The 25745-nt window shown below is 39.9% G+C and overlaps 1 protein-coding gene across 2 annotated transcripts in view; it reads right to left on the bottom strand.

The window, feature by feature from the left end:
* Window positions 1-210: 210 nt before the first annotated feature.
* NFXL1 (nuclear transcription factor, X-box binding like 1) overlaps window positions 211-25745 on the bottom strand; it is a 55368-nt gene continuing 29833 nt past the window's right edge. For both annotated transcript variants that reach the window (XM_033159809.1, XM_033159810.1), the window contains 7 exons: window positions 23445-23585; window positions 19153-19319; window positions 16646-16715; window positions 13004-13108; window positions 9075-9161; window positions 2789-2842; window positions 211-2532 (listed from right to left, as the gene is read on the bottom strand). In XM_033159809.1, the coding sequence (XP_033015700.1) occupies window positions 2359-2532; window positions 2789-2842; window positions 9075-9161; window positions 13004-13108; window positions 16646-16715; window positions 19153-19319; window positions 23445-23585 (798 nt within the window). In that variant the 3' untranslated portion in view covers window positions 211-2358. The remainder of the gene's footprint in view (window positions 2533-2788; window positions 2843-9074; window positions 9162-13003; window positions 13109-16645; window positions 16716-19152; window positions 19320-23444; window positions 23586-25745) is intronic.

Consider the following 25745-nt stretch of genomic DNA (forward strand, 5'->3'; position numbering starts at 1 on the left):
TGTCAGAGACCGAACCTGGTATCTTCTGCGTGCAAAGTATATAACTCTGCTAATTGAGCTACGCTCTCACGTATATCAAGAAATGGCAAGTGATTCTGAAGGCCTCACCCCACACTTAAATTCTGCCTGCTTTTCTCATCTTCCACTCAGTTGAACATCCAAAACATTAAAGGAGCAACTCTCTTTCAAATGAAGGTACATTTACACATAAAGAAAGACAAATGTTTTAATACAAGTGCTGAAGTAGCGAAAACCTTTTAGCTTTCCAGTTATTTGTGTTGAGAAGCTAACAAATCTCATCAACATTCAAACCAAGAGAATGCTGATTTACTAACACACATAATACATAGTAAGACTCAAACAGGTATCAGTTTTCACACGATTTATCTACATTGACAGACAGATTCTCTCTTTTTTGTTGTAACAGTACAAAAATAAATGACTCATGCTAACATATCCTAAAAGTGAAATCTGACAACCTAAAGTGATATTAGTATCAATTATTCATGTGGCTCGGAAGTGAGCTACTGACCAAGTTAGAATTCTAAAAATGTACAATTGCAGGATGGATTTCTTCAAGTTACTTTCCTAAAGCAATGGAAAAACAAAAATAACTGTACTCTTTAGTAAATATAACAAGTCCAAAGTTACATTATTTTGCAGTTTTCCTTTCCAAAGAATGTTTTAGAATTTGCCAGCACACATCTGATAAAAATATCCCTGTACAGTAGATATATTTATCCTATGTGTAATAGTAATAAGTAGATAAGACCCACTGCTGGAAATATTTGAAAATATCGACTCCAGATTATTTGAAGGTATCCAAAAGGCATTCCTACCAGACTTCACCTGGGATGTTTGCCCAAGATTCGGAACTTGGATTTATGAAATTCTTACAAAGACCAAATTTAGACAGGAAATTAATAATCAGTAATATTTATTTAGCATTTTAAGCACTAGCAAGCAAGTAAGAACTTGCACTCCCTCATTTGATGTGACAATACTCACTATATAATTAAATACAAAAGTAGTTCAGGAGTAAAGTTTATTGTTCACTTTTGAAGGGTTGAAAGCAAGGGTGTCAATTTGTAAACAGAAACACTGAACAGGTTAGCTAGGACATTTGCTACTTGATTTGATATTTAAATTCCAGCTCTGAGAGCATCTGCTTAAGACATTTCATATTTTTCTACATATCTGCGCACCTGAATAATTAACTTGCCACATGTACATACACTGTTTTCTAAATTGTGAATGCCACTTTACACACAGCAAACACAGCTACAAACTTATTTGATGTAAATTTTCTTCCAGAAAGCTACATTTCAGAGGGAGAGCAATATCCTTAAATACTATTTTCTTTTTACTAGCAAAAAATAGAACTTGAAATAAAAGGTAAATAAAATTGACAACTTGCATATGACCAGTTTTGCAAGAGGTCCTGGAGAAAAATCTGGCACTTCCCTTTAGAAATATCTTCTTCAACAAAAATGTATCTTGGAGGTACAGAACACCCGTATTGTATTTTAAAAGATAAGTTTGACAAAGTATGACTAGAACTGCTCAGCATCAAGAATGGGTTTATGGTTTATTTTGAAGACCCACATTGATATAGCTAAGATGAAAACATTAAAACATTGTCTTCTATTCATATAACAGCATGATTCACAACCCAGTCCTTGCATATGATCTGAACCAAACAAGGGTGCTTTTTCATGCAAGACTGCGCTGTAGCGTGCATGTGTGCTATAGGAACTACATCTTACGGGATCAGAGTTTCAAGCATCCTTCAACAGAGAGTAGGCATGGTCATCTGTGACAGTACCAAACCATCCATTTCCTGCTTCCACCTGCCAAGAGGTTAAAAATGACTACCAAGTGCTCATCTGGTGCACACGTGGAACAAAACAAATGGATGTTGACAAGAATGGTACTCGGTGGTTCTCAAATTAGACTTTAAAAAATATAATCTGGCACAATTGCTTAGCATGGTTCAACCAACTATACTGTAGAACTTTCAATCAAGTCACCTCAGTATTTTAAATTGATTTGGGAGAAAAGTACAGGATCTGGGTTGGTTCTAGCTTTCTCTAAATGAACAGGAAAATTATAACGAGCTACAGGCAGCAACCTTATCAGGTGTGTCCGATATGTGCACAACTGTATCGTGCCAATCCCGAACTGACCCAAAAACATCACAAAAAGGGGTGGAACAGGGTGGGGCGGCCTTACATGGGCCCCGCTGACGTGCCAATCAGTCGCTACCTGTACAACTGAACATTGAATCCTAATTTATATCACAACATCTTAGCAGTTAGCTTTCTATAATCATATTGAGGTGTTTTGAAATGGAATAGTTTAGTCACTGTAGGCTATGAACCACGCAAGCATTACGACAGCAGCTCCACATACTGGCAACACAATCATGTTCTTATATTTTTGCCATGCAGATAGTTCAACTTCAACCTCGTCCTTTTTTCTCTTGTTCTTCCGACGACCTTTTAGCCTGTTCTCAAAAGCCTCCAGCTCAGCCTGGATAGGAAGAAAGCAGAAAGTTATAAATAAATGTGGTAAAAAGGGGGGGCGGGTCATCTTCTTTCAACTGTATCTTAAAATAGTGCATATTAAAACTTTATATGCATGGTACAATAGTACTGTAACTAGAATTTTGTGAGCTCATCATTCTGCATTCAGTTGCCTTCACTGAAATCTAAGCAGCCCAAACTACAGGTAGGATTAGAGTCCTAGAGTTTTCTGCACTTTAACAGAAGACTAAGTTGGTGGGTACCTGTTGTCTCCGTTTTTCCTCTTCAAGGGCAGCTCTGGCCTCTGCCTCTTTAATCTGTGTGAATATAAAAATAATAATGCTTAGCACATAAAAAGCTACAACCTACTAATTGCCAGGAGCACCAACTATAGGGGGCTCTGGGTGCCTCAGCACCCAGAAAAAAAAATTGTTGTGGGTGCTCAGCACCCAAACCGCAGGGCCCCTGATGCAACTCCCAAAACTTTGGAACCTGACTTCTGTTTCCTCCAGAAGTTATGTTCTGAGGCAGGGGCGCGTGTATGACGTCATGAAGTAATGCCACAACATGGCGCCATGAGGTCACACGCTCTGGGCACCCATAACCTGGGGCCCAAGTTGGCTCCCCTGTTAATTGCTGGAAGCAGCACTCCACTTTTGTTCATTTATTTAGTTATTCTTATACTGCCTTTCAAGGCCTTGGGCCCCCTTACGGCTGTTCACAATTAAAATCATAAAAGCAATTTAAAACTTAGGAATCAACGCTATGAAACGATCCCATACAACACCACGGATCAACACCGCGGCTCCGTTTGGGGTGCGGGAAGAGCGTCCCGCACCCTGGGCTCCCCGGCTGTGCCCGCGGAGGCTCCGAACCCTTCCCCTGCCCCCCCTGTAAAGGGGGAGTGGGGGTGAAGGGACAACCGGAGCCGGGCTTCAGGGGACATGCCCCAACCGGGATGCAAATGCGGCGACAAAGCCCGCGGTGAGCGTCCAAGTTCTACCTGCGAAGAATGGAGCTAAAAACCCGGTGGTCGTGAGTAAAGATTTGGATTAAAAATCGCGTTTTTGGAACGATCCGGGGGGAAGGGGAAAGGTAGCCTGCCTCCCTCCCTTCGAGCCGAAGAATGTAACCAAATGAGGGTTTACTGCTACAGAACTGGTTTCAATGTAGCTAAAATTGACACATGAGACTGGCAAACTCTTTTTTCGGGCAGTTAATTAGAGGAAAATATCTCCATTTAAAGTTGCGGTGTTTGCGCTTCAGCACAGAAAAATGGCGTTGAACAAAGAGGAGAGCAGAAATACAACACCCACTTCCTCCTCCTCTGCCAGTATGCTGGGTTTTGTCCTTGAACTGGTATTGAACTCTGGACTAACAGATGAACAGAGACTCATTGCCTTGAAGGTGGAACTTGTTTATAGGAAAGTCAAAGTCTTGTGTGGGGATCTGAAAGGGAACCAATTGCCCACAGAGGAGGCTTTTAAAACTTTTGACACTTATGAAGAATGTCTTGCTAATGAGCTGAGAGAGTGGATGGAAAGATGGAGAGAACTGAGTGAGCAACTTCGGAGAAGAAATTCGCTTTTTGGGGGTGGCAGCCCCAAGGCGACGTTAAGATTTGTTATATCCAGTCCCCGGGGTGCGAGCTCGGGGGCCAGGGACAGAGAATTAAGGTATTTACAAGAAGAAAAGGAACGTTACAAAGAACCGAAGAAGCAGGGAGATGATGAGATGGACACCTCTGAACTCGTGGCAAGAAGAGACATGGACTGTGCCTGGATCTGTGGACGTTGGGAGAGAGAAGTTACACGGATGTTCAGTGCCGATGCCACCAGGAGAAGAATAATGGACAGAGGGGGTGTGGGGTGAAGTCTTAAACAAAATTTAAAGTAGTCTAACACGGCAAATCGAAAGTGGAGGGTGAATACTGTCAACAATACTCTGTTATATTTTTGTTTGTATATGAAAGGAGATATTTCAAGTTTTTATGTTATTAGCAGTAATCTTAAGGATAGAAGAATTAGATTTGATGCGAGGAGCAAGATTAAGACTTAGATTAAGTTAAGAAATTGATAAGATTGAATTAAGAAGAACTAGGATGAGGTATTATTATGGTGATGTATTTACTAGTAAGGTGTTGAAAAGATAATTTGATGTAAATATATAATTGAACTAATTTTTTTTTTTTTTTTTTTTTTTTCTCAGAAGAAATGGTTATAAAATAGATTAAGGATATAAAATCGAAGGTGAAAAGGCAGGGGAAGTCAATGGTCAAGATATGGAAAAAGAAATTTTTCTTTTTAGAAAGATACTATAAGAATCTTGACACTGTTTGTATTTGTCATATTTGTTTTGTATTTGTGGGTGTGGGTGAGGGTATATGTTGTTTGGAAAAATGCCAATAAATTCTTATAAAAAAAAAAAAAAAACAAATATAGGACAGCATCTGGATTCAAATAAAGGCAGTGTGGAACAGACAAATACTTACAATGTGGTTGAACACATCCAAAGGGGGCCCAGCTGCACATCTCTGCAGGAGGGAACTCCAAAGTGATAGGGCCGCCATTAGAAAAGCCCCCTCTCTTGTACCTGTTATTTATATGAACTGGAATATATGCTATTGCCTGGGATTCATGTGAATATATGAGATGTCCCTATACTGAGATAAGCTAGACTTGCATTGTGTAATCCACAGACAGCTCCTCAAAGGTGCATGTGGAGGTTTTTCCCAGTCACGCTACTTGAGATCCCGAATATTCTGAAGCATGTTGTTACCACTATATTATGGACTCTTCCTCCTTCAAGAAGTCATTGTGGTGTGCTTGATGAAATTTTGAGTCATGAACTGTTGTAAGGAACAGAAGCCAGCTGACCAGGAACCTCATTAAGTGGCCAGGAGAAAGTCACCAAGCTCTAACTACTTTGAGACAGACATTGTAAGGCATTGTGTGTTGTTGTGTTTTTTTTAAAATGCACAGTATTATAAGTGGTGTATGGTATTTTATCCATTTCTGTTCCATAAAAATCTATGCACCGCTTGATTAAAAAACAAACAAACAAACCTCAAAGTGGTTCACAAAAAGATAAAACAAGATAATCAAGGGGAGGGAATTCCGATACTTTGAAACATGCAAAATGTTAAAATACCAAAAAACAAATTAAAATTCACCTCAACTTGCTAAGCATCTGGGTAGGCTTACAAGAACTGTTTTCAGCAGGCGCTGAATAGAATACGGTGAAGACACCTTTAAATTAAATAGCCTAAATTAAACTACACAGCATTTTAAATGGTGGGCATGTTATTTTACACAACTGAAAATTCCCTGCCCAGCTTCACAGACACAATAATATTTAGAGACTTGTTGCCTCCCCCTATACATCCAATCCAATCATTAAGATCTTCAGGATACAATCAGTGGAATGCCACATAATGACGTCAATGAAGTGGGTCATCTCAGTGGTATAACCCAGCCTCTGGAACACCTTTCCATGTGCAATTTTTTGGAGGGGTTAATGATACTTCCTTTCCCCTGCCCCTTTTTATGCAGGATTTGCCTGGAGATTTACCACACTCTCTTGTTTTTGTTAATGTGCAGAAACTTTTTCATTGCTTTATTTTGTTGCAAGTACTCATATTTTGGTTTTTAACATTTTTTGTAAACCACTTAGTAACCACATATATTGAGCAGTTCAACATTAATAGTAGTAAATAAAGAGATAACATCTGCCCGTCCTCTGGCAAGGAAGCTCGTTTAGTGGTCAATTATATATTGTATTTCAAGTACCATATACTTCACACAGGAACTGCAAGCGCCTTTGGGTTTCAGTAATTCCAACTTAACTGAACAGAAGCAAACTGTACACAATCAGAAACAAGAGCACAATTGTGTGCTATAAAAAGCCATGAATAGTACAGTGGTACCTTGGTTTAAGAACAGCTTAGTTTATAAACAACTTGGAAGAAGAACGCTGCAAACCCGGAGTAGGTGTTTTGTTTTGTGAACTTTGCCTTGGAATAAGAACATGTTTTGCTTCCTGTTGAGTGTGTTCCATTTGTAAATTGAATCCCCCACTGCTATGGGAAAGCACGCCTTGGTTTAAGAACACTTTCTCCTTGTGTCTCATCGTTCTCCTTCATTACATACCTTTAGGCGTCCGGCAAAAACGTTTCTCTATCACCAGGCCTTGGGCTGGTTAACATTCTATGGCCTTTATAAAGTGTTTGTGGGAGTGGGGTATAATTGTTTTGTTTTGTTTTATTATGTATTTTGTGTTCTCATTTTGTATTTTTATGTTGTGAACCACCCTATATTGTTCAGATGAAGGGTGGTAAACAAATTTAATTCATCATCATATCTGTCGCCCTCTTTCCAAACCGAACTAATGCTATGCTTGCAGACAGACTGAAACATTTCCTTTTTCACATTCCAACTCCTTTCCATCTACAAAATACTGATAGTCTCCTGTCATACACCTGTACTAGGACTCCCCTCCACTCATGCATAATTTGAATTTTTACAGTTTTCCCCTCACCCATGCTCAGGTAGCCAAAATTATACACGTGACTTTTTGCCCAGTCTTTTTTAGTTAGCCAATGGCCCTCAACTGGGCATAATAAATTGTTCAAAAACATGATAAAAAACAAGACACCCAGCCTTCTACACTACACCACTACTAATAAACAATAGCACATTACACAAAGGAAAGGAAATGCTACAAATATTTGTAGTTTAACTCTGTACTTTTAACTCGGACTTAGCCTCCAACTTCCCCCCATCCTCTTTCTTTCATCCCCATATCCATCACATTGGCAGTCAACTATGTGGGATTTGGCCCATTGCTTTTTAATAGAAAGGACTGCAAAAGACTGCAGCTATGAAGCTGGCTAAATCAAATATGATTTGATGGGTCTGGGCTGTCAGTAGGAAGACCAATATATCTTATTCTCCCGTCCTTTTTTATTTTTATCCCAGCCACTTTAGTATACATTTCTATCCTGGATAGCTATACAGAACTGCACTTTGGCACTCTGGCTGTCCACACTGATACCAGTGCTCCTCCGAGTCAACTGCCCTCTGGATCGTCATGATCTAACTGCAGAAGGAAAGGTATTCATTGTTCCTGTTAAGGGAACCACTCTTTTACACTTTGGATAATTAAGTTTTGTTACGTATGTGGAAGAGAACTTTCAACATCCAGTCTTGAGTAGAGGGGAGATATGTTGTATGTACATTAATGTCTGCAAACCATTCGTGGAAATCTAAATCCAGAATACATTGCCTCACCAGATCTATGGCTTTCTTTTCTCTTTGCATTACCAAAAAGTCAGGTGGAAATCTTATTACATTCTTTGCATATTATGTTTTATCAGTGTTGCACATGCTCTTATCTGTGTAAGCACATGTGGCTTTCGGCCCAATGCCTCCTGAAGATGCAAATTCTTCCATCCCTTAACAGAGTTCCTTACTTTAATGTGTAATTTTTTATGTATGTTGGAAGCCACCTGGGGTGGCTGGGGCAACCCAGTCAGATGGAACAACAACAACAACAACAACAACAACAACAACAACAACAACAACAACAGGATGCAAAACTGGCATCAGAAACTGCAATATTCAAAAGTGGTGAAACATGTCAACTTCCCAGGACACCCTGTAAGTGACCTCTGACTAGCTATCCTGGGTCAAGGAACTCAAAGGGACATGGCAATATGAAACAACTTAATTATAATATACCATGTGGTTCAATGCGATCACTTCTGGACTGAACACAGACAAAAATATTTTGGCACACTAAGTGTATTTGCTTACTGATGACAGGATGTCTGTGTTTATCAGCAGCTGCTTTGTGAATTTCCACTGTTAATTATAAAACCTTCGTTGTCTACCCTTTTCTGCATGTTGTTTCTAGTTGACCCAACTGTTTGCAATCCCCCTCCCCAACTCAGCATAACACCATGTATCTAATGAAGTGGACTGCAGTCCGCTTATGCCAAAACAAATTTCATTAAAGTGCCACAAAACTCCTTGTTCTTTTTGATGCAACTTGCTCTCATATCCAGCCAAGTAGTTATCAAGTGGTAAGAGATCAAGAGAAGCATGTGCGCACACATGAGCATTAAACTATTTGTCAGATTTTTGGAACTTTAAATAGATGTATTCATTACACTATCCTAACTTCAAATTAACAAAGTGAACAAGACAGGGCAACCCATTTCATGCCCCCTGGGCCCCAACTGAATGAATGTGTACCTTCTTCAAGAAACATTCCAAACTGGGGGGAAAGGTAGGAAACAAGGGGCATAAGCAACATTATTCTAATACAGCACGTGTAGAGGCTCATAGTATTAACAGTTTATCATAAACAGCAAGACAAGATGACAAACTTTCCACAATACATAAAAAGCAAAGTTTAACATGTAACAGCTGTTGAACAGGGAACATCAGACTTAATTGCATTCTATTTCTTGCACAATAATCTTAGAAAATAACTGCATGAGTCTCTTGAAGCAGTGAGAATATATTGCAACCACAAAGGGAAAATTACCTCAGAAGCTTTCCGTTTCATTTCCTTGCAGACTGTGTCACATTCTAACGTAACTAGGTTTTCTCGAACCTTACTGCACAGCAGCTCCTAGAAGTAGGGTCCAAACAAAATATATTATTTTTCTCCATTAGTCTGATCACGAAACACACATGCCTAAACACTGTTTCCTATATAACTGAAGAAGCCTTCTCTTGCCATTTGGCTTGCAAACCATTTTCTTCCCGTAGTATTACAAATTGAATTACAAATAAAAACACCCATCACAAGATACGTTCACACCATAACCAACATTTATGTGACAAGTTTTTTGTAAATCCGACATACGCTCTTGTAAACTACTTTGGAGGTGGACAAATGCATAACTTCAAAATAAACTCAGGCGGTGGGAAGTTACTGCCCCCAGATGTTAAGGGAACAGGGCAACTATACCTTGGAAGAAGTGGAAGAGGAGGGCAAATGTGGAAGCAGTATAGGTAAAGGGACCCCTACCCATTAGGTCCAGTCGTGGACGACTCTGGGGTTGTGGCGCTCATCTTGCGTTACTGGCCGAGGGAGCCGGCGTACAGCTTCCGGGTCATGTGGCCAGCATGACTAAGCCGCTTCTGGAGAACCAGAGCAGTGCACGGAAACGCCGTTTACCTTCCCGTCGGAGCAGTACCTATTTATCTACTTGCACTTGGACGTGCTTTCGTGGAAGCAGTATAGGTAAAGGTAAAGGACCCCTGGACGGGTTGCGGTGCTCATCTCACTTTCAGGACGAGGGAGCTGGCGTTTTTCCACAGCCAGCTTTCTAGGTCATGTGGCCAGCATGACTAAACCGCTTCTGACGCAATGGGACATTGGACGCAATGGGACATTGTGACAGAAGCCAGAGCACACAGAAACACTGTTTACCTTCCCGCCACAGCAGTACCTATTTATCTATTTGTGTTGGTATGCTTTGGAACTGCTAGGTTGACAGAAGCTGGGACAGAGCAGTAGGAGCTCACCCCGTCACATGGATTTAGTGGTTTAGACCAAAGCGCCACCTGCGTCCCTGGATGCAGTATAATAAAGCCCAAAGAACACAACAAAAAATTACTTTCGTGTGTGAAGTCATTTCTTGAAGTAGCGCTGACACTAAACCTTGATGTTCTTGCAGAAAAAAAAAAGTTAAAGGACTGAGGATAAGCCACTGTGTAGCTAGAATACATCTTATGTTGCTTTTTAATAGTCTCTGCATTCATGAGAACACACTGCATTAAGAAAAAGCCCTACTATAAGTACTATTCCATCAATTTTGATACCCAAAATAGGACTTAAGAACGGGGGAAGTGCCAAGAAATCTTTTCTCTCTGTCACAAGACTTTAATGCTTTAGGTTACGAATTACATAAATCAGATGCTTATAAAATTCAGCACAATCCTACATTTCATTGAGATTTGAATAGCTGCTTTTCTTTCAATAATAAATGAAATTAGTTAAGCATCTGATATCTAGTTCAGATTGTTTTAGATGGAAATTTGTAAGCCGCCCTGTGAGTCTGCTGGGTAGGAAAGCAAGAGTAAAGTACACTTTTCCAAAATGTATTTCTCACCACTGAACATTTAATACATGGTAACTGATTATTCACATAACACAAAGCAACAGTCTAGTTCTCTTTCTAACCAAGCACAGTTTGTTGAAGTGCTAATGAGCAATGAGCTTTCTCTTCATTGCTGCCTGGCTTCAGAACAGACTTGCTCATTTTTTAAACCACATTTCTCCTGACATCCAAATTGGGAAACTGAACTTTAACTAGGAAGCCTGGTCTAAATTTGGGCATGAAGGGAGTGCTTGAGCTCGCCTTCATGATTTCTTGGACTGGGGAATTTACATCCAAACTGGGCTGGAATATACATTTTTCAAGGCATGTATTCAGTTTAACCTTGAGAACCTAGTAAAAGCAATAATTGTACTACAAAGACTAAGAGGTTAAAGGTTTCCCTATCAATCTATTTTTTAGATTTTCTTTTTTTGTATGTCATGTGGGTGCTCCTTCTTTGAATAAGAAACTCTTCTCTTCACATACTGAAATTACAAAACTCTTCGCTTCACAACTCAAGCCAAGTATATGCTTTTCTCACTGAAGTGGGTAAGCAAGCCAAATTCAGGGTACAGTGGTGCCCCGCTAGATGAAAATAATTTGTTCTACGAGTGTCTTCGTAGAGCGAATTTTTCGTCTAGCGAAGTGGCAATGCAGCGCGGAGGTTTTCGCGCCGAATTTTTTTCCCCCCCCGTCTTGCAAGGCAGCCCCATTGACTTTTTTGTCTTGCGGGGCAGACTTCCACTAGCGAATGCCGTTCGTCTAGCGAGTTTTTCGTCTAGCGGGGCACCACTGTATTCCATTAGCCTTGTTACAAACACTAGTAGAGAGATTCATACTCTTTTGTGGGTGAGGAGCTTGGACTAGAGTCTTTGTTAGGTGTTTCACCCTCACCAAATGCCATTTCACTTTCTTTGTCTCTCCCCTTTCCTTGGTAACACCAGTCTAAAATACCCACATCTCTTTGGGTTGATCCAGCCAATGTTCAACACTTCTATGCTGCATTGATTTCAGTGGAGAAGCTAAACTTAAATTCTCCGACACTGAAATGGACTAACATTTTGTGTTCTTTATAATGCATTAACCAAACAGCTGATTTCTTAAGATGACTTTCCAGCATTTCCTATATGAGCCTTATATTTGACAGAAGGTGCTGCAATGAAGACGAGACGTTTTAGGGACTTGCTATAATCAGGTATACGTACAAAAAAGGGGAACATGAAAGCAGACATATATGTAAGAGAGAGAGAGAGAGAGAGAGATTGGTCCCATGTTGCAGGCATGGATTACGTGAGCATCTCAGATCCCAAAAGATGACGTTATACACTATTTGTTTGTTACATTTATAAATTGCTTTTCCTCAAAAAGCCAGACACTACTTGTGTTAAGCAATTCTTCTTTTTCAGAAAAGTGTTATTAAAAATGAAAATTATTGCTTTCTGGCAAAACAATTAATAATGTCATGTAAGAGGAAGTCATTTTTCCATTATACTGTCTGCTTCAGGGGTGATGATGACACCACAGTTGCACTGAGACTATGAGAACGTCTTCTGTAAAATGCATTAGGGATTCACAAGTTTAACAACTGTTCTTGGTCCAGTTTTTTATGTAATTAAATATGCCTTTTCCTGATTACTGGCCAGGAAAACGTATTTCCTCTTCTTACTCTGGACTAGCCATACTTGAGCTAAACTATACCATATATTTCCCAGGATAATTCTGAAGTCTGAACACATTTAATTCAATTAACTGTGCAATGATTTCTTTTAAGGCTATGATAGCTAAGCAACCATCTTCACTCTAAAATCCCCATGTGTTATAAAGGTAGAAATGCCATAGTATTTTCCCCATTTCAGAATTATATTTGCACCACTGCAGTTCATGGGAATTTTGGCGTTCACATTAGAGAAAATTTTTATTTATCCATTTTTCAGAGACCATTTATCAAGGTGGCTCACATTAAATGTTAAATGATTTTAGAATAATTTCAATATCTAAAATGTAAAAAACTAGCAAAAGTTATGTGGAACTAGCACCCACTGTTATAGCTTAGGTGTCAGGTAAAGACATTTTTATTTTCTCAGATATTTTAAAAACTGGAAGGATGTTGCATCTTAAATACCAGAAAGTTTTCACTCTGCCATTTAACTGATGCACAGTTTGATCCTCGGTTTATTGGTTTTAATAGTTTTATCCTATATAACTTACTGCTTTAATGCATACCACAAAACCATCCTGCGTTAGTTATTATGAAGAGTGGTATAATAACAATACCATAATTTTTTTAAAAAAAACTGAATTGAATAAAAATATCAATCAAATATTTTAATAGAAAAGTGCAGATTTCAGAAGAGTATGAAATTACCTTTTTGAGTCTCTTGCAAGGACACCTGACTTTAACCTTCTGGTTGCAATTCTGAGGACAGTCGGAAGAATGACAGATCTCTTTACATCGATGACCACAGGACAACTATAACATGGGGTGGCGGAAAGAAAATGATAGTCTGAAATGGAGCACCAGTACGACTCCTGAGTGGTATTTCAAGACTGCTAAATAAATGCTTTGTTACTGTTGACTTCCATTTGCTTCTTACATATTTATTCTGCTCCTAATCCTTGAAGATTTTGGAAGCTATGATGCAAAGAAATATTCTATACAATCCACTTTAAATGCAACAATTGCTTTTCCGTCTTGTCATTTGTCATGCTTTATCTAGCATGACCACTGTTCAGAATGTAGTTGTTCAAATGTTGCAAACATCTACTGGATTCCAACATCAAAGATAAGCAATCCAGCTCCCAATTCTGCACCCACCTCAAACATGCCTAACCTATACAGTTGTACCTTGGAAGTCAAACGGAATCCTTTTCTGAAGCCCGTTTGACTTCCAAAACATTTGGAAACCAAAGCACAGCTTCTGATTGGCTGCAGCAAGCCCTTGAGTGTCTCCCCACACCATGGCACCATCTCAGGACTTCCTGCATTCAGTGAGAAGGACTGAAAGAGCTTCTAATATTCCTTAAACCTACACATGTTCGCCCCAAATGCCTGAATATGGTCATTCTGGGAGGATTCCGATAAAACATCCATTATTTCCAGTATGCTTTTTTCAAAAACTGAAGTAACAAGTTTTGTTTCTCAAAACTACGAAACAAACACAAAGAAAAATAACTGTAAGCGCTTTCAGATACTTTTTAAATAGTATTTTTAAAACAAACAAACTCAGAAGCAAGTACCTAAGCTTTGCATTGGAATTCATGATTTATAGAGATGCTTTTGTTTCCAGTAGGTTGGGGGGATTTTTTTCTTAGGGGGGAAAATGTCACAGGGGCCATAATTATTTTAATATTTAGGATGTCTGTTTTTGACATTTTCAGTTTGCTAGTAAATGTATTCTTATGTTAATAAATCAAGAAGACTACTTGCATTATACAATACATGATATAACCAAATGTATAACCAGATGGGGGTATATAAATGCTTTCAAGTTCAAATTTATGTTTAAGTATCAGCATCTGCACATTTATTCAGCAAGTTTTTAATACAGCAATTTTCGCTTCCGTGGGCCGATTCAAACATGGTCCTGAGCATATATGCAATAGTCAGGTAGACACAGTGGAGCACCCAGAATTCAGCTCATGTAAACCAGCACAGACTCCTCCTGCACTGAGAGGTAAAGAGGGTAGCCAACAGGGATTATGGGATATCCTCCCCAGTGAGGCTTGTCTGGTACTTAAGTTAATATCTTTTTGTCACCAGATAAAGAAAGACCTTTCTATTCTCCTAGGATTTTTAAACCATCCATTACTTCTTGGGAACAATTAATTTTAGCTGAGTTGCATGAGTAAAAGTAATAATAATTTATTATTTATACCCCGCCCATCTGGCTGGGTTCCCCCAGCTACTCTGGGCAGCTCCCAATAGAATATTGAAAGCACAATAAAACATCAAACATTAAAAACTTCCCTAAACGGGGCTGTCTTCAGATGTCTTCTCAAAGTCAGATAGTTGTTTATTTCCTTGACATCTGATGGGAGGGCATTCCACAGGGCGGGTGCCACTACTGAGAAGGCCCTCTGCCTGGTTCCCTGTAACCTCACTTCTCACAGGGAGGGAACCACCAGAAGGCCCTCGGCGCTGGACCTCAGTATTATATTATATTGTATTAATTGTATTATTTATATTATTTATATGCTGCTACTCTGGGCAGCTTCCAGCAAAACATAAAAACACAATAAAACGTTAAACATCAAGCATCATTCTCAAATATTTCACCATAACTTTCTAAGTCAGCAGTGGTTTTTGTGTGTGTGTGTGTGTTTTAAATGTAATGCTAACATTTTCTTATAGCAAGATTTAATTCACATTGTTTGGAACTTAAGCATAAAATAATATGACTCAAATCACATGCCACATTCTGCCCGTCAAAACAATATTCTATTCACTGCTCAAGAAACAAGCATTTCTCTGACATACTGTGTGCCTTATACAGTGTATTTTTCTAGCTTTACATCAAAGTGATAAAAAAGCTTGGTGACCACAACCGTTTCTCTGGTTTGTAAATCTGCCCATGAGCCCCAAAAGGTTGGTGACCTCTGCTTTAGAGATTAACAAGTGTTTTGCTTTTCTCCCCAAGCCCTAATGAGAAGAGTTAATTTCCCCTTGCCAGCAAGAAAGAGAAAATAAACCCTGCATGTTCTGGCCTTAAACTCTTCCGTTTTGTAAGAAATGTACACTTTTCTGTGCATTCTGCAATTTCCATTTAGAGGTTAACAGTAGGGCTAAGGGCTAATGCATCCTTCTAATAAGCCCCCAAAAGTTACTTCTCTATAATAACAACAACAACAACAACAATAATAATAATAATGGCTTGTTGGGTGCTGGTGAATGTGGGACGAAGCACTCCATCCCTCGTCCTCATGCACCTGCATGGAATTCTTGGTTGCCTGTTGTTACAAGGCTAGTTCATAAGTATACAAGCTAGGAAAAGTAAAGGTAAAGGACCCCTGGATGGTTAAGTCCAGTCAAAGGCAACTATGGGGTTGCGGCGCTCATCTTGCTTTCAGGTCGAGGGAGCCGGCGTTTGTCCACAGACAGCTTTCCAGGTCATGTGGCCAGCATGATTAAACTGCTTCTGGCACAATGGGACACCGTGATGAGTGCCAGAACACACAGAAACACTGTTTAACTTCCTGCTGCAGTGGTGCATATTTATCTACTTGCACTGGGATGCTTTCAAACTGCTAGGTTGGCAGCAGCTGGGACAGAGCAATGGGAGCTCACTCTGTTGTGGGGGATTCGAACTGCCGACCTTCTGATTGGCAAGCCCCAGAGGCTCAGTGGTTTAGACCACAGCACCACCCACATACCCTTTTACAAGCTAGGTAGCATGCTTATACAGTGGTACCTTGGGTTAAGAACTTAATTCGTTCTGGAGGTCCGTTCTTAACCTGAAACTGTTCTTAACCTGAGGTACCACTTTAGCTAATGGGGTCTTCCGTTGCCGCCGCGCCGCTGCCGCACAATTTCTGTTCTCATCCTGAATCAAAGTTCTTAACCCAAGATACTATTTCTGGGTTAGCAGAGTCTGTAACCTGAAGCGTCTGTAACTTGAAGCATCTGTAACCAGAGGTACCACTGTATTCAAATTACCCAATATTAGCCAAGAGAAAACTAGTATCTACAATTTTTTAATGTTTTGGTTATTAAATCAATTTTTATTCATCTTACATTACACACATATCAGAATAATATACTTTTTCCTCTATTCTCTATTCTTGTTAAAGAATAACAAAAACAACAATTCACCACCAGAGTTTCGCACAGTGAAAATTGTGGAATAAAAGTACACTTGCAAATGGGAATACACACTTAAGTACTTCATGTTATTTTGCCAGTGTTTAACAAGTAAAAAAAACCCACAAAGAAATAATTTTTAAGAAGGGGAGGTTGATCGCTGTACTTATTAAATATCCCCCAAATATTTTTAATTCATATATAACTTACCTCTTTTGGACACTGATTTTTGCAGGAACTCAGCTCATCTTTTTCCTTTAAGTCAGCACAGGTGATTTTTCTGAAGAAATGAGAGTTAAATCGAGAAAGACAACAACATTTGAAAAGGAGTTAAAATGCACAAGTACACACTGTTTACAAAGTGCGTGAGAGAGAGAGAGAGCACATCCTGCCAAATAAAAAGGCAACATGTCACGCATCTGAAAAAGTGGGTTTTAATAAACAAAAGATTGTGCCGTAATACATTTGTTAGTATTTAAGATGCCACTGAACTCTTGGATGTTTTCATCTTCGTTAAGTAGCTCATAAAAACGGTAGTACTTTGTTCTTAAAAGTTTGCATTTTATTGGGGGACGTTTTGAGCACAACACTAATGCTTGCTACTATTGCTCTTGCCACTTTGCCGGCAGCTGAATGGGGCTCATTAGCAACCAATGTTTACTAAATGATTTCTTCTAATGAAAAAAAAAAGTGCCTTGCATGCCACATATGTGTCACAAACCAAATGTGATGGCAGCATAGCTCATGGGTTGAAAATGCTTAGACTTTTGCTTTGCTTCAGGGGTAGGCTGGCCTGCTTCCCTAGGCACTATATAAAGAAGTCAGTTATAGAGCACAGGAGGCAAAATGAAAATATTGCACTTAGAATGCGGGGGGGAACCCACTGAAACAGGCACCGCCGATCCCCCAATGCACGCAGAGAAGGCAATAATTAGCTGCAGCCATGCAGCACACCCAGGTCTCTCTCTCTCTCTCTCTCTCACACACACACACACACACACAGTGCTGTTGGAAGTAGGAAATAAATAGCAATAGCTGTCAGCAGAAGGCGAACTTTTCGGCTTAACTGTTGAGTGGCAATAGTTTACGCTGGAAACTGTTGTGTAATCCAGCCCCCAGGAAGCAAAAAGTGGCTGTTGCACTTTAAAGCAGCTGGATTGGCTGTTTGAAATGGAGGCGGAAAGTCCCCTAACAGCTGTCTCATGGCCAGAGCCAATTGCGGGCTCACGCAGGAGCGATCTGAGGCAGTAAAGGCGGCGTGCGGTAGAGCAACAGCTGATGCACGGCAACTATATGCCGCAGCCAATCAAATTTTGTCCGCGCCACTGCTCCGCTGATGGCAATGGCGGACGCGAAGAAAACGGCCAGTGGCGTCTCCCAGCTGGCAACTGTCTCCTCAGAAAGTATAGGAAAGGGACACCCAGTAGAAAATACAGCAAAGAAAAGAAGGAATTATACACAGAAACAGAAAGGCACAATACGACTAAGGAGAAAGCAGAGAGAGAAAGACAGTTTACTTTTTTCCAGCAAAGTAGGGAAAGAAAGACAACAAGACACAGACACAGAGTGTTAGTACAGACACACTGCGGCAACAAATAGAAATAGGGAAAGACTGCAGAAGAGAAACACTTAACTGACAAAAGAACAGAGAGAGCCAGGAGGAACAAACTGCTTTTACCAAGGCGGGAGAGAGAAAAACTGAGATTCACTGAACCCGGGCTTGTGGTTTCACTCTCTTCAGAGATACCACAAGTTATAACCTTGGTTACAGTCCATGGTTTGTCAACATGAAAAGCCAAATCACAGCTTCGCTTAGCACAGCAGAACAACCAGAGCAAAGTAGCTGCAATCTCCCCATCAGGAGCCAAGATGCTTGCATTAAACCATGGTTTGGTATAGTGTTACATGTGAATGAGGTCAAAGTGTGTTCAGTAAATACGGTCTTATGACAGGGGGAAAGCACGTTATCTTAGAATGGTTAGCATATGTGGTGCTTATGTCAACATCAGGGCTTCTTCACAGAGGCAGATATAGGGAAGAAGGGCAACTGGTTTGCACTCACTGGGCGCCAAGCTGAGAGGACACAGCAGGGAACATCACAACAATGACTTAGAAAAGGGAGGGTAGGAGGGGCAAATTTTGGCATCACACAGGGCACCACAGAAATTTGAAAGCTCAAAGTCCACCACTGTTGTTCATCACCATGCCAAGATATGTCAGCAACATGGATATAGGTCAAGATCCTACAAGCTGGCTGTCCAGTGGCCCAAAAGTCCCTGCTACTTTACTGGCTAGCATGATCTCCAGGGCAAACATTTTCCACACCTCCTTGTGTGTCTCTCTTGGTTAGAATTGCTCAAACAAGCCTCAAGTTGCACCAGTTTATCAGGGTTTCTCTTCCCATCATGACAGTAGGTAGTCTGCAGAATCCCCTTCAGGAATGGCTCTAACTGCATGTGGTAAGGCAGTTGCTAAAAGCAGCCTGCCAGCATAGGAACGCTATGGATATGGGCCCCTATATCATGTGCAGATGTTGGAAAGACCAAGCGGGCAGACACAGTTGCCTCCAAGCCAGTTTGAAAAGGCTTTTTGCTGCATCCATTTCCAACATCCCGGAAGAAAGGCAGGGGGGAGAAAAGCTCTTCCCTAACGCAGCATACACACTCCATAGTATTTACATTTTCAAAGTTGAAGCAGAGCCTCTTTTAATTACTTACATGCATTCAATGTACAAGCTTGTGAGTTTGCAGTGACACTTCATCCGTATCATCTGGGCACATGGTGGGCAATCTCCAGGGTGGCAAGGCAGGGGGCATGAATGAGGGCACCCATGTGGTCGTGGCTTGGTGCATTCTTCTTCACACTGAGAACATTCTTGACTTGCCTAGTAACACAGGAAAATGAAATGATGGAAGTATTTGTTCTTTGGACAATTTATTAGTTCAATACCCCCTTTTTTAAAACCATGGTTGCACTTGGTTAAGTAAACAAACCTAATTACCTTTTTTTTGTTGAAAGGCAAATCACAAAATCAAGCTGCAATGTTTCAAAAGTACACAAAAAACAAGGGTATAAAAATAGCACACTATTCTCGTTTCTAGGAGTCACACAGAGCAGCTTCATAGGTTACTTAGAACTGCAGGCAACCAACAGCACTCTCTTTCACGGTCATCTGGCAGCGCTTCCTCATTACATGTGAAGCCCCCTGCCGCCCCCATCACAGCAAAATATACCTGCAAGATCCTTTCCCTGTTGCTAACTGTGGCTTCTGCAGTTGGCTAGAATACAAGTTTTAAAAAATGCAAATGAACAGCAAGTTAAAGGTAATACAGGATTACCCTGTAATTGCACCTTCTCATGACGAACTCAGGTGCCAAATGCCAACAGGACTGCAGCCCCAATAAGGCCACTCAGAAACAAGAGGAAAGCATCAACACATTTGGAGGACACAATTGGGAAATGCAGTTATCTGACTACTCCACCCTAGTGTACCTAAATAAATGGTGTGTGGTATAATGCAATAATTTATTAAATGCAAATAACCAACAAGGGCTGTCAGATTACTTGGATATTCATAAGCATATGGTTTCAGCCTTTATCTTATTTGTCACTTTATTAAATAGACAGCAATGGTTACTGTAATGTTGTTGTTGAGTCGTTTGGTGGTGTCAGACTCTTCGTGACCCCATGGACCAGAGCATGCCAGGCACTCCTGTCTTCCACTGCCTCCCGCAGTTTGGTGAGACTCATGTTGGTAGCTTCGAGAACACTGTCCAACCATCTCATCCTCTGCCGTCCTCTTCTCCTTTTCCTTGTGCCCTCCATCTTTCACAACACCAGGGTCTTTTCCAGGGAGTCTTCTCTTCTCATGAGGTGGCCAGAGTATTGGAGCCTCAGCTTCAGGATCTGTCCTACCAGTGAGCACTCAGGCCTGATTTCCTTAAGAATGGATAGGTTTTGATCTTCTTGCAGTCCATGGGACTCTCAAGAGTCTCCTCCAGCACCATAATTCAAAAGCATCAATTCTTTGGCGATCAGCCTTCTTTATGGTCCAGCTCTCACTTCCATACATCATTACTGTACTGGAAATACTGGTGCTCTAACCCTGCTCTTACACCATCAACGACAGACTCCCAGACTCCACACTAACTCCACTCTCCATGCAACTCTCAAATGAACTCAAACTGTCCCACCATCAAACTCCCCTTTAAACTCTCATCCGCTCACTACCATTCCAAACTCACACTCACACACCCGCTACCAAGCATTTAGCTTAATTCCTCTACTAATATGCATTCACCTTAATTATTATTACATATGCATGCAGTATTATATACGAAACCACCAGAACACCACACAGGGCCCTCTTGTCAGTCACAAGTAGCTGAGCTAGTCTGCACTGAACTTCAAAAGGGGAATTAGAACAAGAGCTGAAGTAAAGGTGGAAACTAAGCAAATGACATTTAATGCCACCAAATGTCAATCTCTGAAAGGTTAAAACGAACAAAATTGTTATGTGATTGTAACTATGGCATTTGAGCACAAAGCAAAACTTTTTCTTGCTTTTCACCTGCACAGTACTAGAAGACATTAATTTGAGTCATCAAGGCGTCACTGTTCAAATATATATTGGATTCAAGAAGTTAAAATAAAAACCCACAAAAAGCCAAAAGTTACTACTCAAGGAAGCCTTCTGTTTTTCGTTTCTGCCATAAAGTACATAGTATCAAGGGCAGTGAATGACAGCACAACACACATTATTCATCAGTATGATTTTTGTACTTTTATAGTCATCTTAGCAACAAATAATTTTTTGAGGCAGGAATCTATTCTACAAACAGCTGAAATGGAGCATGTCAGAGGAATGGCTGCATATTCCTCACCACAGATAAGAGGACAATCTTTAAAGGTTAAATATCTTTATTTGTATCCACTGTAACTAGGTTGAACATTATTTCAATGGGGCAATTTACTTAAGAGATTTTAGTCTCCTTTAGCACAGTGTCCAGGAAACAAGTCTGTTTCCACAAGTGGTTCAATTAAAAAAAAAACCTCATTAGGGAATGACAGTTATTTAGAGTCACACACACATAAAGGAAGTGAAGTTGCTTGCCAGCATTCATTCTATTAGGTGGGTTTGCCAAAGTCCTGTGTACCCCCCCCTCTCCCCAGCAATCTTCACCTGAACACAATTCTTAACAATTTCACACACTGTTATTCAGCACTACTTTTGCTCAAAACTAATTTTGAAGTAAATAAATATGAAGCAAAAACCCTCATGAAACTTAAATCATCAGTCCATTAGTAAAAGCATAGGAAGGCACATGCTACCTTGCATTTTTTTTCTTCGGTTATTCCTATTTTAACACAATAAATAAATACACATTATTTTCTTTAAATGTCCATGAACTTGTTGTATCTTAGTACCGTAACACGACAAAATAAGTATCCAATACAGACTTGGATAAGTGGTCAGGCAACAAGTGTGGAGCATGTTTTAGCCTAAGAAACTAACACGGTCAATTACATGGTTACTTTACTTGAAAAATATTTTTAAAAAAGAATCTGGTAAGCATACCTTTCCAAATCATTTTTTCCAAGGAATCTGTAGAATGATTTTGCCATTCCAAAAACCTCCCATAGCCAATCACCTAAATTTTCCCATTATTTTTGCCACCAGAACTCAGGTCACAAGCAGCGTGCTTCCAGCCAGTTCTCTCACTGCACTGGTTTTTGCCAACTAGTTTATTCCAACAAGATTATAGTTGATTTATTTTTACATCATTCCTACCTTTCCTCCAAGTCTCTCAGGGAGGTGCAATTGATTCTCCCCTCTCATATTATCTTCATAACAACCCTATGAGATAAGGTCAGGCTGAAAGACAGTGACTGACCTGGCTCATATGTCACATTAAGACAAACGATGGTTTACTGGGACCACGTGAATGTGTGGGCTCCTGGAGGGGAGCTCACAGCCACTTTGCTCCCCCCTGGTCCTTTTCATTCCCACACCACGCTGAGGTAAGCCAAAGTTTGTCATAGTGTTTTGCCCAAACCTGGGGTTGTGGTTTCACTCTCTTTACTAACCACAAGCTATAGTAAAAAATTTGATTATTAGGTAAAAGAATGCAGATGTCAAAGGCTACAAATGAAACAAATGATTCTGAAAATATATGGCTTTTCTTTTATTTCACTTTGTGAAGACTGCCAAAGACTCAGAGGTAAAACGTTGTTGCTTTAGTTTTCTATACTGTACACATATTTATAAATATTACATGAAACAAAGATGATCTAAATCAATACCAGATCAGTAATAAAAACAAAAATGGGTACCAGAAACTTGGAAAATTGTGCTGTATTGTTCTTTTAATTTGATGTTTATTTTGTTTCAGTATTTGTAGTTTAAACTGTAAGAAGCTAAATAATGATAAAATATTAGAAGAAGAATGAAGTCATATCCTTTTTTATCTTTATAATGAACAAAAAGGGCTTCCAATATTTTTTTAAAAACTGACTTCATGTGTACACTGATGAAGTCTGAACTGGCAATTGTTGCCGAGGAAAGAGGTCTTGTGGGTTGTGGTGGATACCTGACATCTCTCTGGTCAATAGTTTAAAAAGTAGAGCAATAATGGTATAAGAAATTATTGTCACAATGGTAATATGAAGTGCTATTGCTTTCCATTGCATATATTTTGCTTGGCATTATCAGCTGACTCAAACTATTAAAATTCCAACAAGGAACTTCCATGAAGAACAGAAACCATGCAAGACTGTTACGTATTATTTCTGGATAAAATTTTAACTCCACAAGACTCCACAATCCACTGAAGAATGGGCATTTAGTGTACAACCATGTGCTCTCTCACACACACCCCTTGCCATTTATATATGGACAGTCAAACCTAATTGAACCAAACACCAAAAACATCTAGAAGCATCTGAGCTGGTTTTTGCAGCACCTGAGAGCAAGGTGTTTTTGCTCTGCTGCAAGAAAGGTCAAGCTTACCTTATGGACATCGTTGTTACTATCTGTTTCAGTAACTTTATGGCATTCCTTCATGCAAGTATGATTCTGGCAGTCAAGGAGCCTTCCACACAACCTTTTGCAGGAGTAGGGTCCCACAGCATGACATGCCAATGGACTCACCTGAAAGATAGATGACAACTTATATGGGGACCACTGTGGACAACTTTCAACAGTTTCCATAAAATAAGAATTAAAACTTGACCATGTGCACATGGGCATAACAGAAGTATGAAACAGCATATGAAAACTCCTTATCAATTCTGCTTTTGATAAGCATCCAAATCAGAACTAAAGATATTCCAGACAAGGCAGACAATCCATAATTCTCTCTCTTTTTGAGACAGAAAGAAAAGCACAGAAACATGCACAAACAGGAACTGGGGTGAACTTGACTTGACATTTAAGTAATGCTGACAATAATTGGACTCCTCAAAGGTTTTCTGAAGTGTGGCAGATATATTGCTGGAGATCAGTGATTATGATGAAATACACATTCTAGAGTTTGCCCTCTGATAACTTGTTTTGGTATAAGGTATTCTTGGAAGCTGTGCAATTGAAACTCTGGAAGAATATTCCCTTCAATAATGCCACCAGCTTACATGTTTGCATTATAGGTTTTAAAATCCATAATAATACATGATAAAATAAGCTTGAACAGGAAAAATACAATTTTATACTTGTCTACTCAGAAGTAAGTCAAACTGAGTTCAGTTGGAGGTACTCCCAGGTAACTGTGTATAGGATTGCAACCCTAGTACAAACCTTAGCAATGACTACCCCATAAAATCCAGTAGATAACACAACATCCATCAGTTCAATTTGCCATGGGACAACTGAAACTTGTTAATGTGGGATGATTCTGCATCAGGCAGTTAAGTCCAATCAGAATTAGGAAAATCCTCCAGATGTACATATTTGGGTATACATTGCCTTTTATCAGCTACATTCTTAAAAAGTTTATATTGTAAAAAAAAATCCAACAAAAACATGGCACTTATAGCCTGTCTTTTCTCCAAGGAGCTCAAGGCAGCATACATGCCCCCATTGCTATTAATTATTATTATTACGTTTTCTATCTCCCTTTATCCGAATACCACAGGGTAGTTTGCAATCTAAAACAGAAAAACATAGTGACAAACAAAAACACCACCCCACAACATAGTTTAAAAGGCCAATGATTGTTTAATTAGCCAAAGGCCTAGGTGAAGATGAATGTTTTTGCCTGGTGCCTAAATACATGTAATGAAGGCACCAGGCGAGCCTCTCTGGGAAGAGCATTCCATAAACTATCTTCTTTGGTAGGTAAAGCTGAGAAGTAGCGATTGTCCCAACCCAGTGGGTTTCAAGGCTTAGTGGGTATTTGAACCTGGATTTCCCTGGTCCTAGTCTTATACCCTAATTACACCACTCTGGCTTTTCAATTAATACCTGCTTCTGTAATCGATGGGCACAGTGGCTTAAAAAAAAATCATTCTATACAGTAGGGTCTTGCCAGGGGAAAATCTTCAGCTTATTTATTTAGCCCTACACTGGAATAGGACAATATGCTCAATCTACTTTGCTTAGACCTTGAGCGATGTGGCAGAAACAAACTTTGGGTTTGCTCCCATAAGGTTCCAGGAACATCTGAAAACTTCTACATGTGCTTTTACTTTAGAGCATGTTTACACAGCTTGTGTGTTAAGAAACATGCCGAAAAGCCATGAGTAGATATTGAACCACAGCTCCTGGAACATACAGGTGAGAAAGCTTGAAGGTCAGCATCGATTGCATTGTCTCAGGAACGTGTAGCTCAACCTTCCCCAAACTGGTGCCCTCCAGATATTGTACTGTAATGGCCACCATCCTTAACCATTGGCCATGATGTGTGGGGTCGATGGAAGGGCACCAGTTTGGGGTACAGTGTAGAGGGGTCTAAGAAGGAGGTAAAATATAGAAATCAAGTCACGGAAGGAGCTACACAAAATTCTCCTGCTAAAAAAATAAATTAAGCTGCAACTAGATGGCTGGCTTGCTACAAACCACATCTGCAATTCCACTCACAATCTGCTTTTTAGTCAGAGAATTGTGTACAGTCACATCCACCAAGAGCACAAGCAACTGAGCTGTGCAAGACTTTCTGCTGTTAGCTTCTAACACCAAATCCATTTCCATGCCTGAAAGAACAGCATGTAAGGAATGCTTTGAAGTTCCAGTATCTTCTGCTTAACTGCAATTTCTTCAAATTATTACTTCTGCTAAAAACAAACATTTTCACAAATCCAAAACATCAAGGTAACT

Source organism: Lacerta agilis, chromosome 9 (genome assembly GCF_009819535.1).
Source record: "Lacerta agilis isolate rLacAgi1 chromosome 9, rLacAgi1.pri, whole genome shotgun sequence".
Lineage (NCBI taxonomy): Eukaryota > Metazoa > Chordata > Lepidosauria > Squamata > Lacertidae > Lacerta > Lacerta agilis.